Source organism: Leopardus geoffroyi, chromosome B1 (assembly GCF_018350155.1).
Source record: "Leopardus geoffroyi isolate Oge1 chromosome B1, O.geoffroyi_Oge1_pat1.0, whole genome shotgun sequence".
Classification (NCBI taxonomy): domain Eukaryota; kingdom Metazoa; phylum Chordata; class Mammalia; order Carnivora; family Felidae; genus Leopardus; species Leopardus geoffroyi.
Genome location: NC_059327.1, coordinates 185,691,402 through 185,706,380, shown reverse-complemented (window position 1 = coordinate 185,706,380; position 14,979 = coordinate 185,691,402). Strand labels below are relative to the sequence as shown.

Below are 14,979 nucleotides of genomic sequence, written 5' to 3'. Positions count from 1 at the left end.
TCCAGCCACAGAACATCATCCTTTCCACAGTGGCTCCTCAAAAATGCTGGAGCCAGCACCATGAAACCTCTCCAAGAGTCTGAGCAACAAGCGTTAGCAAAGGGAAACTGAAGCCATCACTCTCCATGGCCAACCAAAGTGGGGGGTGGGGAGAAGATAAATACTTCCTGAAATTCCTGCCTGGAGAGATCATTTCCTGATCTGGAGGTAAAATGCCAAGATTTTGTCATTCCTGCAGCGTGTGAAGGATTCAAAGGCTTATCAGAAGGCAGTCCTATCGTTTCTAAGTCTGGATTCCATCTATGCTGATGAGTGTGAGCTCTAATCTGATGGTCTGCTGTCTCATTGTTTCATTGTGATGCCTCTATCTGGAGGAGGAGGGGAGAGGCCAGGTGACCCACAAGGAGTCAGACCACAGGCGGTGTGGAAGGCCACAGAGGCACCTCCGTTTGCTGGGCGTGTGAATGTCTGGGAGGGCTCTTGATTCCCTGTAACACAACATCCCTCTCTCCTTTCTCCAAAGTGTGCCAAGTACTTTCAAAATGCACACTTTCCTCCTCAGGCTGATGCTTAGAGTGGAGAAGAGGGAAGTAAAATGAAAAACTCAAGGAGCCAGGCTCTGCTCTTGCCAGGTTTTTTTCTGGCTTTCAGTGTTTCTCTTCAGAGCAGGAGCTCGTCCAGGAAACCTCCTCTCAGAGCCCCCAAGCACCCCCCCCCCTCCCTGCAGAGGCCAGCAAAGGGCTGGAAGGCTGAGGCTGGGGGGTGTCATTCCCTCCTGGGGGACCAGGTCAGCATCCCCTCCTTCTCGCAGGAGCCCCATGCCTTTCTGCCTCATAGGAACCGATTAAATAGTCTGGAGTGCCCTCTCCTATCCAGATGATTTCTCCATGCAGGCTGTGCTGTTGTCGAACTTGCCTTCCCAGCAAGATCCCAAACCTTCCACAGTTCTAAACGACATCAAGAACTACATATTGTGGGCGCAGAGAGTGAGGAGGGAGGAGAAGACACTCAGAGAAAACTCATTGCATGCTCAAAGCCCAGCGGTGATCCTGGCGTGGAGTGAGGCGGAATTCACCACAGTCCTTCGGAGTCTCAGGGCAGACCCTTCTGGCTCTGAACGCCTCTTCTCCAATCCACTTTGCTTTGAAATCCAGTCCCCGGGTGATCTGACTCACCCCATTCTTCTCTTCTCTGAACTGCAGGTCCCCAGGACAGGTGGAAACATCTGAGTTCCAGTACCGGCCTCGGTGGCTGTAGGTACCCTTGTACTTCCTGAGCCTTTGTTTCCTCATCAAAAATGGAGGGGGTTGGACTAGATCAGGAAAGGGAAATGTTTTCTCTCACATGGCAACTCCAACCAAGAGGTGGCTTCCTGGGAAGCCAGTGGGGATGTCTGTTCTGAAGGCCACATATGAGATCAGTATGGAAGAGTCATGTGATTGATTAGTAATGTCTGCCGCTGATGTGGGAATGGGTGTGTTCTAATATACACCAAGGATTTGCCATCCTTGAACGCTTTGCTCTCAGCTGTCCTTCCAGATCTGACATTTGATGACTCTTCACATCGTTCACTCACACACACTAACACCTTTGTCACTCAGCACTTAGTTATATATCACTTCGTGCTTTCTTCTCATTGCCACATGTGTATGCATCTTGCTGCCCTAATGGGACTATGGGTTCTTGGAAGGGGGCAAGGGGCATGTCTAGAATGCCCCGTACAGAACTGAATTCACAAAGGTGCTGCTCAAAAAGGTATCAACATGCTGATGGGCTGATATATTGGAGAAGACACTGATCCTTTCAAGATGCTAGCAAATAAGAGAGAGCTAGCAATTGTCTGAAACTACCGGGACTCAGTCCCCTCCAGGTGGCTGAAACACTGATATGGCTTCATCCTGGGGAGGGGAAGAGGAGGAAGAGGTGGAGAAGAGGAAAGGAAGAGAAGGAGGTGGCGGGGGGGGGGGGGGGGGTGGTGGGAAGAGGAGAGAAGGAGAGAGGAAGGAGGAGAGTGACCCCCTGCTCCACTGTTTGGTGTGTTAAAAGCACACCGTCAACAATGAGCAGATAGAAGGGCCTGATTGGATTCATATTGCAAGAGGCCCTTCCCTTGTATTTCTCACCAGCGTTTAGAAATGATCGCAAGCCATGCCTCATTGTAACATCCTTCACAAGTGTACCAGAGCAGCTCTTTCCCTTACATTAAACTGTATCAGATCTGGGGAATCCCCACCGTTTTGTTTTTTTTTTTTGTTTTTTTTTGTTTTTTTTTTTTTTTTCCTGTCCTCTCACTTTGTGTCTATGTGGGGGCCGGATACTAGAACGAACACAGCCATGGCATAAAATCCATTTAGCTGGGTCCCTGAAAGCTAATTTTACCGTTCAATATTTGCTTTGTACTAATTGAATTCTCTATTTCAATTGACTGCTCTAATCAGAAAAGTGCAATGATACATAGAGAATGCATTCCTATTTATTTACATGCAGGGGTGTTATTAATGCACTGCTGATACCAGACCCAAACACAGATATTTTAAATAGAACATACTCCCGAATCCTACTGAAACATTGTAGCTCAGGCCTTCAGGCAGCAAAAAAGAGGAAAGAAAGAATTGTTAGTGCATAATACAGCCATTCTAACCCAGACCAAACATCACCAGAGAGAGAGAGAGAGAGAGAGAGAGAGAGAATTCTCGGCATTCCTTTACTTATTCAACTTCCATCTTTTTACATAAATCGTAGAAATAAAACATTGTGAAATTTCACTAAATCACTTGGAGAAAAAAAAAAAGTCAAAACTCCAGTACAGGCACAGAAATAGCAATCTGACTGCACAAAATAAACGATAAATTTGCCTGTGTTGAAATTCAATGCAATGAAAGAAAGGCTTTCAGAGAAGATAAGGTTTTAACTGCATCAAAAGGTTCTTGTGCAAAATGGATCATTCAAATCCCCAGAATGGCACTTGCCACTAATTAGTTCTGTTAGGTCTTTTGACATCAAGTTCAAGGAATCTCTGCTAAAAATTCCAATTTATGAAACACACTTGCAGACAAACTAAGGCAGCTATTCAGGTTTACGTTAGGAAAACGTGTTGTCCACGTCCCTATGGCAATTTTCATTTCTCACACGTTACCGTGAAGCAACTGATACGATTCAAGGGTACAGGAGGCTGGTTTGTGCAGAAAGGTTAAGTAACTAAAAATATGTGTACAATGTTGCTTCTAGGGAAAGAGTGGGTGGTGGAAAATGATAAATACAAGTTTCTGGAGAGTTTAAAGCAAAGGGGAATAGCTGACGGGGGTCTCACGAAGGGGGTATTTTATCAAGACAAAGAGGATAAATATAGCTAATTAAAGTGAGGCATCAGAGTTTCCTCATGGCAGAGTACAATTGTGGGGAAAAATCTCCAAAGGAAATTCTGATTTTCTTTTTTTTTTTTTTTTTAATTTTTTAATGTTTATTTATTTTTGAGACAGAGAGAGACAGAGTGCAAGTGGGGGAGGGGCAGAGAGAGAGGGAGACACAGAATCTGAAACAGGCTCCAGGCTCGGAGCTGTCAGCACAGAGCCTGACGCGGGGCTCAAACCCACAGACCTCGAGATCATGACCTGAGCCAAAGTCGGACGCTTAACCGACTGAGCCACCCAGGTGCCCCAGAAAATTTTGAGCTGCACAAACAAACAGGATAGGGCAAGAGAAGGGAAGAAGGCGGAACTAACTGTTAGCTCTTATATGCATTTTTAGGAATAATAAATAGAATAAATTTTTGTCAGTTCTTATATTCAGTTTTAGATTGATGATTAAATTGTACAAACCTTTGTACATTCTTATATTCCTTTTAGGGATCATACTTAAAACGAACAAATCTTGGGGCATCTGGGTGGCTCAGGTGGTTAAGCATCCGACCCTTGACTTCCGCTCGGGTCACGACCTCACAGTTCATGAGATCGAGCGCCATGTCGGGCTCTGCGCTGACAGCGTGGAGCCTGCTTGGGATTCTCTCTCTCCCTCTCTCTCTCTGCCCCTCCTCTGCTTGCTCTCATGTGTGCTCTCTCTGTCTCTCAAAATAAATAAACTTAAAAACATAGAATAAAATGAACAAATCTTTATAAGATACCTATGGGTAAAAAAAAAGAAAAGAAACAATTTACTACACTCACAAAGGTGAAAAATAAAGCATACACAGACACATACAATGACAATTTCTGAATTTAGGTCAGTGAAACTTGATAGGTCCATAGATGGGAATTTGTATATTTATTGAGTTCTCCCGATTGTTTTCCAAAATTGATGGCTTCTAAGTTTAAAGTGCTTGTAGATTTCTCCACAACGATCTTCAAATAAAAGGACATTTAAAAAGTAGAATCTTCTTTGCAAATTATGTGAGGGCTTCCTTAAAAAAAAAAAGGAGAGAAAAGAATTTTCATGAAGATCTGCTTACCTGGAAGACTCCACAAACCAGAAACTTCCAGAGTTCTTAACTTTTTCTCCAATTCAGCCACGCGATTCCCTAGGATTCTGGAAAATGAGAGAAAATAGCAACAGACAGATTAATGAGTATCTTATCGGCTCTCAGGGCTGTGAGCAAGCTACTTGGGAAAACGCCTTAGTGCCCTGATAGAAAATGTTTTGATATTTAAGGTATATGCAAAAAAAGTGTATGTGTGTGCGTGTGTGTGTGTGTGTGTGTGTGTGTGCGCGCGTGTAAAGAATATATATTCATATACATTCTATTGAAAGTACATATGAAAACATATAAAAACGAGTGATTAAAAAAATACTAAAATGTTGCCATTCGAGTCCTCTCCCACGTCAATTATTCCATCATTGCCCAAATATTTTACACAATTTCTATACGGGAATTTCTCATTGCTAGAGATTACAATTCATTTTGAATACCCTTAGTAGTATCACAGCTGATTCTCTGAGAGTGGATGCGAGTTCTGGAAACAACCAACTCTAACAAATAAGGTGGGTGAACATGCTTGGTAAAGTTGCTTTGAGTCAATAAAACAATAAGATCTGCCTTCTTATACCTAACCTACGTCTTACTGACGTCCCCACCCTTATTACCTAGCGTAATGCCTGGTTGATGGTAGGTGTTCGATAAACATATTTGATTACACAAAATGCCTTCCTTTTTTCAAGGCCTGTAATTATCTGTGGAAGGAATTAAGAAATAGGCATTGCAAAAGAACTTCTAGCAATTGCAGAATCACTAGAATAATTAATTATATTGCTTTCCAAGGTGACCATTCTGGCTCATTGTGACATATAGGTTCTAGAACGTAGATCTAAAAGATTATGCTGTTTACTTGGAGGCCAAACTTGGTCTACATGCATGGAAAGACATAAATGTGGGCATATATTTCCCATGTTTCACTCTACGTGACATTAAATATAGTTGCGAAATGATTCCATAGTCATCTAAAACTTCAATCACTTTCCATTGGCCTGGGAATTGAAAAACCAGTCTTTATATTATTTGGGGGATTTTCTTGACCCTGCTGTGCTAACATGATGCGGAAATCACCTTCAAGGTAAAGTTTCGATTCCTTTCAGCAGGAGAAATCAGAATGCCAGAATTGTTCTCCTACCTCTCTTTATATTCCAGAGATAGCTGCACACACCCACATACATACAGAGGCATGAATATGTATATATCTGCACGTATATATATGGCTTTGGATCTATCTTTATTTTACCTGAATTGACTTGCAGCATCTTAATTAATATTCCCTTTGAGTTCACAGAAAACTCTGACGTTACTATATGTGGTTTTCTTCATCTAGGTACCTGGAGCTTTTCTTCTTTTCCTTAAGTCTTAAATTCTGCGAGGTCTTTATCAATTACTTTCCATTTTCACCCTATTTGTTGGGTCTATTCTGCTTTCGTGTCACCGACCCTTCAATAAACACCATTCTTCGTAATCTCGCTTTCAATATTTTGCTCAGACCTTCTGATCCAAGCTCCCTTTTCACCAGTTGATGGGTTTGAGATGCAATCACGGCAGAGTTCAAGTTGATGCCTGTTTCTTAACGAGATCAGATCATCTGTGTGTGGCTGCCTCTTGGAAAACAGAAGATAAGGCTTAACTCTTCTGTGTATACTGAAGGATGCCATCAGAACAACGTCTGAAGGCGTGGTGAAGAGACATTTGGTTCTTTTTTTTACTGATGTTCCCGGATAACACAGACCTGTCTCCCAGAAATGGGCTGAGGCGAATTTGCTGGTGTCCCCTACTTTGAGGGACCCTGCTTGTTTGTCAGCAGTGACTGTTCTCTTTGGCCTGACATAGGCATCTGATACAGAGCTGGAGGTAATAAAACGGACCAAGTGGAAACTGGACTGGTAGCAATGGTAGCAATAACGTCATCAATAACAATAGCAACCACACCACTGTTAGCATGAACAGCAGAACTAATCTTTCCCGAGTCCTGGGTATGAGTCAGAGCCCGTGCTGAACACTTATTGAACTTACGTGATCTCAGCTGACCTGACAAAAACCCTGCGGGGTACACTGTATTATTATCTTCTTTTTACACATGGACCCTAAGGAACTTGCTCAAGGACACGCAGTTTATCTTCAAGGTGTATCTTTTGCCCACCCCCAGCGCTCTCTTCCAGCCCATCCCGCTCGATTACTCCCATTGGGAAACAGAGGCGCAGAAGTTAGTTAACGTGCCTGAAAGCACAAGCAGGACTCGGCTGGTGATGAATCTGGATTTCAAGTCACACCTCGGTTTGTTGCCAAAGTGCAGGCTCTTAACCAACACCTAACAATGGCACTTTAAAACAAGCACTCTTGCGTCTGGAACTAGGACTCTTTAAAAAACTGTTCACGGGGCACCTGGATGGCTCAGTTGGTTAAGCATCTGACTCTTGGTCTCAGCTCAGGTCATGATCTCATGGATGGTGAGATCAAGCCCTGCATCAGGCTCTGTGCTAACAGTGCGGAGCCTGCTTGGGATTCTCCGTCTCCCATTCTCTCTACCCATTCCCCACTCCCTCCCTCTCTCTCGCCCTCTCTCTCAAAAATAAATAAACATTAAAAAAACAAGTCTTAAACACTGTTCATAATTGAAATATGGATGCAGCCGGGCTGACCCGAACAATATAACCCAAGATTCCTCAAATGACAAAAAAGGCTTTCCCCTGTTGGCTTCCCATGTAACAAATATGGCAGGGCGTCCACTGAATGTGGTGTGGTGCAGGGAGACAGGTGGCGGTATGCAGAGATGAAGACAGCAAAGTAGGAACAGGGTCCCTTGAATTCAATTAGACCGATTCAACGCACAATTATTGAGGCGGTAGGGGATGATGAAGGGAAGCAGCCTGGGTCCCTGTATTTGAGGGACTAAAAGTCTGGTGGGAGACAGACGTGTACACACAGAGATACACACACGTACAGAGCCTGTGGAAGGTCTGAATCACATTTATCAATCACTTATTCTCTTCTAGGTACTCCTCTAAGCACTGCACAGATATGATCTCCCTTAGCCCTTTGCAACAACCAGTGAGGCAGCCCTTAGTAAGTTTAGTTTGTATGTGAGGGAACTGAGATTCAAAGAGGTCAACTAGCTTGTCCAGGGTGACACAGCTGGTAAGCGGAAGGTCCAGAATCAGAACCTGGCCCTGAACGTACACAAGCACTTACGGAGAACTGCAGACAAGAAGTGGAGTCAAGGAAAGACGGATCCAGAGTGGTTTTGAGGGACTCGGCTCAGGAATGATCTTGTTGCCGTGTTGAGAATGGTGAGACTTTTATACACTGGCAACAGGGAAAGATTGGAAGGTTTTAAGCAGAGAAGCAGCATAATGGCGTTTAGGGAAAGTATTCTTGATGTGGAGTTGACAATGAACTGCACCAAGTATGAGCAGGAACCGAAAGACCAGTCAGAAGGGTGGTGCCCAAGTCAGCGATGGTGGGGGCCCAAAACAAGCCACTGGGGATGTGGGAAGTCAACCAAAAGGAGTAATAACATGGAGGTGGGTGAGGGATTTGGGAGGTGGGTGAGGGTGGGTGACAGGATATCCATGTCGACAGCTGGCCACGTGGGAGAAGGAAAGTCTGGGAGTGCAGAGAGGAGCACGGAGGCTGGGGAGCAGGTCTGCTCACCAGCAGAGGGTGAGAAGCCAGAGGAATAGGAGTCTCGAGTACCTCCCACATGAGGGAAGAAGGGACTCGAGAGGCACAGGTAGACCGGGAAGAGGAGAACCAGGCAAGGTGGGACCTGCAAGCCAAGAGGAGACAGCGTTCCAGGTGGGACGGTGTGGTCAATATTGCCTCATTCTAGAAAGCGGTCACACTGGCTGAAAAAGTCCACCGAGAACATGTGCCTGACCCTTGAGAGAGATGTTTTAGGATGGTGGAGAGGGTGAAACCCAGAATCCAAGTGACAGGGTTGAGAGAAGCAGGCTAGGAGAAACTTTAGGCAGTGAATACAGATGACTCTTCAAGTAGTTTAGCAGGGAATGGGAGGAGACAGCTAGGGCAGTCGCTCGAGGCATAAACAGGTTTGAGAGAGGTGTTTTTGTTTTTTGGGTTTTTTTTTTTTTTTTTTTTGTAGGATGGGGGGAGATTTTAAAATAAGGTTTTTATTTAGCTATGGTTTGTTTTAGGGGGGATTTCGGCATATGTTTGCCTAGTGGTCTAGGAAATTCCCCAAGATGCCAGGCCTCTAGACAGATTTTCAGTAGTAGTTTCTGATAGTGACAACCTCATAGGACATCTGCAAAGAGAGAACGAACTCAGGAGCTGACCACCACGGTACTTCTGCTCTTGCTCCGCAGACAACACAGGGAGCAGAAATTCCAGAGTGAGGGCCCCCGGGGAGAGCCTGGTCCAAAGAGGAAGAAGGGACTATGGCTCTACACACGCCTGGCAATAACCCTGCCCCCACCTCCACCTCAGGGAGCCTCCTTCTGAATCTCCACTCTGATCCTTGAGATCAGAGCTCACCCTGCTATCAATATCTTGAACTTTCAAGCTACTTGCCATTGGCCAGGGAAGGGGCGGTGCAGTAAAAACAGTGTGAGCACAGCAGGAAGGGTCGTGAGAGACCAGCGTGTCCTTACTCATTCACCACCACCACCACCACCACCAGCACCCAACCACCGGCAAAGCGTTGCCTGGAAAACTGAATGTGGCGTTCAGGAAAATAGGACTTCAACACCTGCCCCTTCCACAACTGCTTTGCTACCTGTTGTTAGGTCACATGAACCTCATCCCTTCTTTGGCAAGCGTCAGACAACTGCCAGCTCTTTGGTGATAAGCACCTCAAGCCAAACTGGATTCATCAGTTCTTCAAGATGGCTCCCACTGGGCCTTCTCCAAGTGGGGGGAAACTGTCGGGCAGCGGAAGGCCAGTAGGGGGAGCACACGCTTACAGAACAGAATATTCTCACAATGCTCCACCAACACAAAACTATTTTATTACTTTAGTCACAAAGGGCCCACTCAACGGGGATAACAGCAAGCAGACCAAGTTCAGATTCTATTCCTAGTTCCCACTCCATTTGTTGTCTAATTAGTTCCTTTACATGCTCCCAAAGAAAACATTTATTGAACGTACGAAACTTAAGACCTTCTAAGTATTAAAAATGGCACATTAGGTACTTTATGTACTGATATGAAGCAATCTTCAAGATCTATTGTTACGGGGGAAAAAAGGCAAGGTGCAAAACAGTGAAAAAAATGCTTTTTGGTGCCTACTAGCTACCATTTGTAAAAAGAAAGAAGGACGGAAAGAAAAAAGAATATCTCTATATAAATATACATGAGTATTTATATGTGTCTATGTAAATATATTATACACTTACTTACATATGCATCCTTGGAAAGGATACGTAAGAGATAAGAAATGGTGGTTTCTTCCAGGAAAGGAGTTGGGTGGCTGAGTGATAGTAGTAACCAATAGACCTATTGTTATTTAACCTTTTAAAATTTGCACCACGAGATGGCACAAAATTATTAAACAATAGTTGAAAATGAAAAGGTGCATTACAACAAAATCAAACCTGGCAAAAGGAACATGTCTGTTTCTCAACAGAGGGTGAGAGCCCAACGGAGCCTGGGGGGTGTGCTGGCCGTGCAGGATATGGTAGGAACGCGTTAGGGAATCAGTGTGTCCCAACAGGTAGGAGTGTCAGGCTGATGGCTTGGGGTCCCTGAGTTTGGCAGGCAGCCGGACTCTGCTTTAAAAGTCCAGCCTTCTCCTGAAACCAATATCACACTATATGTTAACGAACTAGAATTTAAATAAAAACCTGCAACAAACAAGCAAAAAAATAAAAGTCCAGCTTTTTAGTGGAGGCTTGTGATGTGTTCAGCTGGAGGGCAGGTATGAGAGCGCTGGGGCTGGAGGTTGTGCAGGAGGAACTGGGGTCTGAGGCTGGAGGATAGATGGGAAGGTCTTCCCAAGGAACAAGTGATAGTCTGGTGGGGACAAAGTAGGGGGGCAGGGGTGACATGTGCACTGAAAGCCCATGGCAAGGACTTAAAATACATACTGAATGCATGAAAACCATGAAGAGTATTAAGGGAGTAGGAACAGGGGCGCCTGGGTGGCTCAGTCAGCTGGGCGTCCGATTTCAGCTTAGGTCACGATCTCACAGTTTATGAGTTCAAGCCCCGTGTCGGGCTCTGTGCTGTCAGCTCAGAGCCTGGAGCCTGCTTCGGATTCTGTCTCTCTCTCTCTCTCTCTGCCCCTCCCCTGCTCATACTCTGTCTCTCTGTCTCAAAAAAAAAAAAAAAAAAAGAATAAAAATAAACCCTTAAAAATGATTTTAAAAAGGTGGGGGGGGGGATAGGTACAAAGGATTAGAAGATGGTTTCGTCATCCATTCATTAAATAATCATAAGCACCTACTAGGGGCCCAGCACTATTCTACGTCCTGGGAGAGACCAGTGATTCTAATGGATAAACATTCTGGTCTTGGAACAGCTTCAACCTGCATGATGTGGAGGTTTGTGGAGCCGGGATGTCAGGATGGGGGGAAGACCCCATTAAATATTCTTCCAATCATGCTTTAAATGGCTGCATAATATCCTCTCTTAGGCCTAACCAGTCTCCAACATAAAAATGCTTGGGTTGTTTCTGGTTTTTTTCCTTCTTATAAACAAATCCATGGTGAACACCTTATGTATGCATCTTAGGGAATCATTCCGATCTTTTTTCCCTTTGGATAAATTCCTAGATGCAGACCATGTAGGTCAAAGGGCACAAGCACTTTGAAGGTTTTTTTTTTTTTAGTTTAGTTTATTATTATTATTATTATTTTTTTTTTTTTTTTGAGAGAGAGAGATGGAGAGAGCAGCGGAGGGGCAGAGAGAGAGAGAGAGGGAGAGAGAGAATCCCAAGCAGGCTCTGCACTGTCGGCACAGAGCCCCACATGGGGCTCACGCTCATGAACCGAGATCATGATCTGAGCGGAAATCAAGAGTCAGACGCTTGACTGACTGAGCCACCCAGGCACCCCTGAAGGGTCTTAAAGCAAACTAAGGAATGGATGGCCCAGAGTCGAGACTTGGTGAATGTGAGGAGCTGAAGGGTATCAGGGGGAAGCTGTCAACCTAGCAGCTGGCCATGTGGGTCTCGCTTTTGATGGTGAGGTGGGGACACGACTTCTGAGAAGAGCCTGCAGAGAGCCAGAGGCAAAGATGGGGGGGGAAGGATGCCCCCCTCCCAGGTAGGGAAGAAGAGCAGAAGACCTGGCAGAGGGGATGCCTGGGCGGCTCAGTAGGTTGAGCGACCGACTTCGGCTCAGGTCATGATCTCGCGGTTCGTGAATTCGAGCCCCGCGTCGGGCTCTGTGCTGACAGCTCAGGGCCTGGAGCCTGCTTCGGATTCTGTGTCTCCCTCGCTCGATCTCTGCCCCTCCCCCGCTCATGCTCTGTCTCCCTCTCTCTCTCTGTCAAAAATGAATAAACATAAAAAAAAAAAGAAAAGAAGTCCTGACAGAGGCCTGGGGTGGAAGGGAGGAACGCGGAGCGAATCGAGGGGAAGAGGAAGCGGAGAAAGTCAGAGGAATTCTGAGAGAGCAGTGCAAGACGGGAACTGGGATGCAGAGAAACTGGAAAAGAAACAGACTCAGAAAGTGGGGCTTGGCGGGGACTGGAGACCCTGCTGTGGAAAATTTGGGAAGAAGTCTTGGGAGGTGTTGAAGCTTAGATGGTCTTTCTTTCCCTTGCACGGCAGCCCCTCCCCCCTAGGCGGTGTGTGCTAAGATCCAGAACCCTGACACCCCCTCCTCTCCCTCCAGAATGACCACCCCCCCCAGCCGAATCTGCATTTCTAAACAAGTGCCTCCAGGTAATTCTGACAGAGGCGCCCCCCCACCACACACACTTTGAGGGGGTAGCTGTTGAATAACTAAAAGTGTCCTTATTCACAAGGACACTAGGTAAGCGGAATTTGAGGGGAGCTGCAGAGTGCGGAAAGGCTTTGGGGGTTCAGGGAGCTCTGTGTGGTTTCTGGGTGAAGAGGCAGGAGCCAGGGTAGGGGCAGACGTTGAAGAGGTGGGAGGAGGAGTGCACAGGAGACGACGGTGTGGACCAACAGGAGGGCGGGCCAGTGTGTTTCCCAGAGATGGGGGAGAGGGTGGAAGGCACTGGTTCCATCCGAGAGTAAGTCTTGGGCTTCATGGTGAGTAGCATCTATTTTCTCGGTCAAAGAGAAGCCGAGGCTCCCTGCTGAGAATAGTCTAGGGTTTAGAAGACCTGACAAGTTTTGAAAGAGCCCCAGTGGGTGCTTTATAGGAGTCAGTGAGGACAAAGAAGGCTCGTGTGGAACACTGGTGGCTGCAGGGGATTCTTCCTGAATTAAATAGACCTGGTACCTATTCTGGGGAGATTTCCGTTTCTTCTCCCTCCCCTGAGAAGTATCTGAATTTTAACACCTGACTGTTTCATTCCTTGGTTAAGATTTCTTTTAAGAGAATTTTAAAAACTTCTTCTGTCAATAAATTACCCTTGTCATCCCTCTGAGATTGCCCAGACTCCCTCCACTGCTCTCTGCCTTCTTTTATATATATCTTCATCTCCTGCGTGATCATTCCTTCACTCCTTGCTTCCCTCTCTCTCTTTTTTTTTTCTATTTTGTTTTTACAATACTCTCAATCATTTTCCGGTTGCCTCTCTCCCTGTGCCCCCCGCCCTCGCCAGGCCCCTGATTCCCTCATCCCTCTCCTCCTTGCTGGAAGCCTCCTCACTCGTTCCACGCCTTCATTTTGGTTCTGTGAGTAGGTTTTATAAGCAGGACCCGCTATGTGAAAGATGGAAACGCAGGCCTCTTCGTTAGACAGTGACGAAGGATTTCAAGATGGCGACAGGGGGGCCCTGGACCAAGTGTGGGCCTTTCTTGAGCATGGCGGCTCGCCCTTGGAACCAGCTCTGTTTGCAATGTTTGTTGCTTTAACTTATTGTATATTCACCATCGTCTGAACACCTCCAATTCCTCATGCGTCTCTAATTGCTATTTTAACTTGCTTGATGTTGCCCCTCGTAGTCAATATGTTTGTAAAAACCAACACACTGTGTTTTGACTGTAGTTCTGTCCCACCACCGTTTTTGCTTATCTGGAAGAGTGTCGCAACACTCCCTTCTGGGCCCGGCTGGCTGCCTGTGGAAATTGACGCTTGATGTTCCTCTCTGTCCGAACCCCTCAAAGTCATGCTGGAGGCTAAGATGGCACTGAGGAGGTGCCTCCCCTGAAGGAAACCTTGCAGGAGAGGTAGGTTACATTCCCCAGGCAATGGCACTACCCAAATCACCCGTGTAATATGCATTTCTCAGCGAGTGGCTCAGAGTAAGTGTTCAATATGTAATGACAGGTAGTATTTCCTCACCCAAATCTGGCGAATGGCCAAGATGTTGTCATAATGCAGATGGACCGTTCCAGTTTAGTTAAGTTTCCTTCCTGACGTGAGGGCTCCCCCGCTTCCCCCAAAGGCCTGCAGACCCGCCCGGCCGCTACCCACTGCTGGTAGGTAGCCAGTGTCCCACCTCTCTCCCACCCACCGCCCACCCAAGGGTTTATCTACATACTTGCTGGTCTGCCTCTGGTGCTGGATGACCATGTTCTTCTCGTGGATTGTCTCTAGTAGGGCCGTTGCCAGAGATTTCAGATCAGAAATGGACTGTGGAGTAGCTGGGAGACTGCACCCATGATCCTCAGACAACAGATCCTGAACTAGGTGGGATTAAAGTTTACAACTCAGTGTTAAGTCCTTCTGAAACGCTGGAATGCAAACCAATGTCCATTCTTCCTGGATAACAAAGCTGGGATACGTTCCCAGCTCCTAAATGCTACGATGTTGTACTGAAGAATCCGCATCACGTGTCAAAAGTAAAACAAAATAAAATTCAGCATGAGGGGTAAACGGCAAGTAAAAGGAGGAAGTTCTCGTGGACTTTTACCAACAATGCTTTAAAAGGATAATAATCTTTTGTATTTGTCCAGTCTTTTGCCCTTTCAAAACATTTTCATACTAACTCATTTGAGGCTGAAAATTAAAAAAAAAAAAAAAAAAGAAAAAAAACTCACCTGGGAAGTATTATGTATTCCCATTTCACGGACAGGAATGCAAGGTGGTAATGGGTTAAAAATATTAGCTGAAGGTCACACAGCCTCGCAAATGGTAATGAGTCTGGCCCTGAGCTCCTCGCTTTGTGGCAAAGTTTCCTACGATGTGGTATGCTCGGTGGGTGGGAAGATCATACAGGGCATTACTTAAAATACAAAATATATTTTGTGCATGCATGTTTTTAGGAACTAAGAGTCACCACAAAAGAGATACCACTTGGACTTGCTTACCAGACAGAAACAAATAAATCTGTCTACCTTTGAGCATCACTTCCTATATGCTTATATGCAGGTACACAAATTCATACATTTTTCGTTGAAAATGGGAAAAAGCTCTTCTTTTTGCACTTAAGCCTATTCCTCATCATTAATATTTTTTAAAACATAAAGT

At 45.6% G+C, this 14,979-nt stretch overlaps 1 protein-coding gene across 9 annotated transcripts in view; it reads right to left on the bottom strand.

Moving 5' to 3' along the window:
- Positions 1 to 14,979, bottom strand: part of CCDC149 (coiled-coil domain containing 149) — a 96,380-nt gene that overhangs the window by 9,611 nt on the left and 71,790 nt on the right. For 6 of the 9 annotated variants that reach the window (XM_045474372.1, XM_045474369.1, XM_045474366.1 and 3 more), the window contains 3 exons: positions 14,051 to 14,195; positions 4,445 to 4,521; positions 2,549 to 2,581 (listed from right to left, as the gene is read on the bottom strand). In XM_045474372.1, the coding sequence (XP_045330328.1) occupies positions 2,549 to 2,581; positions 4,445 to 4,521; positions 14,051 to 14,195 (255 nt within the window). The remainder of the gene's footprint in view (positions 1 to 2,548; positions 2,582 to 4,444; positions 4,522 to 14,050; positions 14,196 to 14,979) is intronic. The other 3 variants (XM_045474375.1, XM_045474373.1, XM_045474367.1) reach the window with 1 other exon arrangement.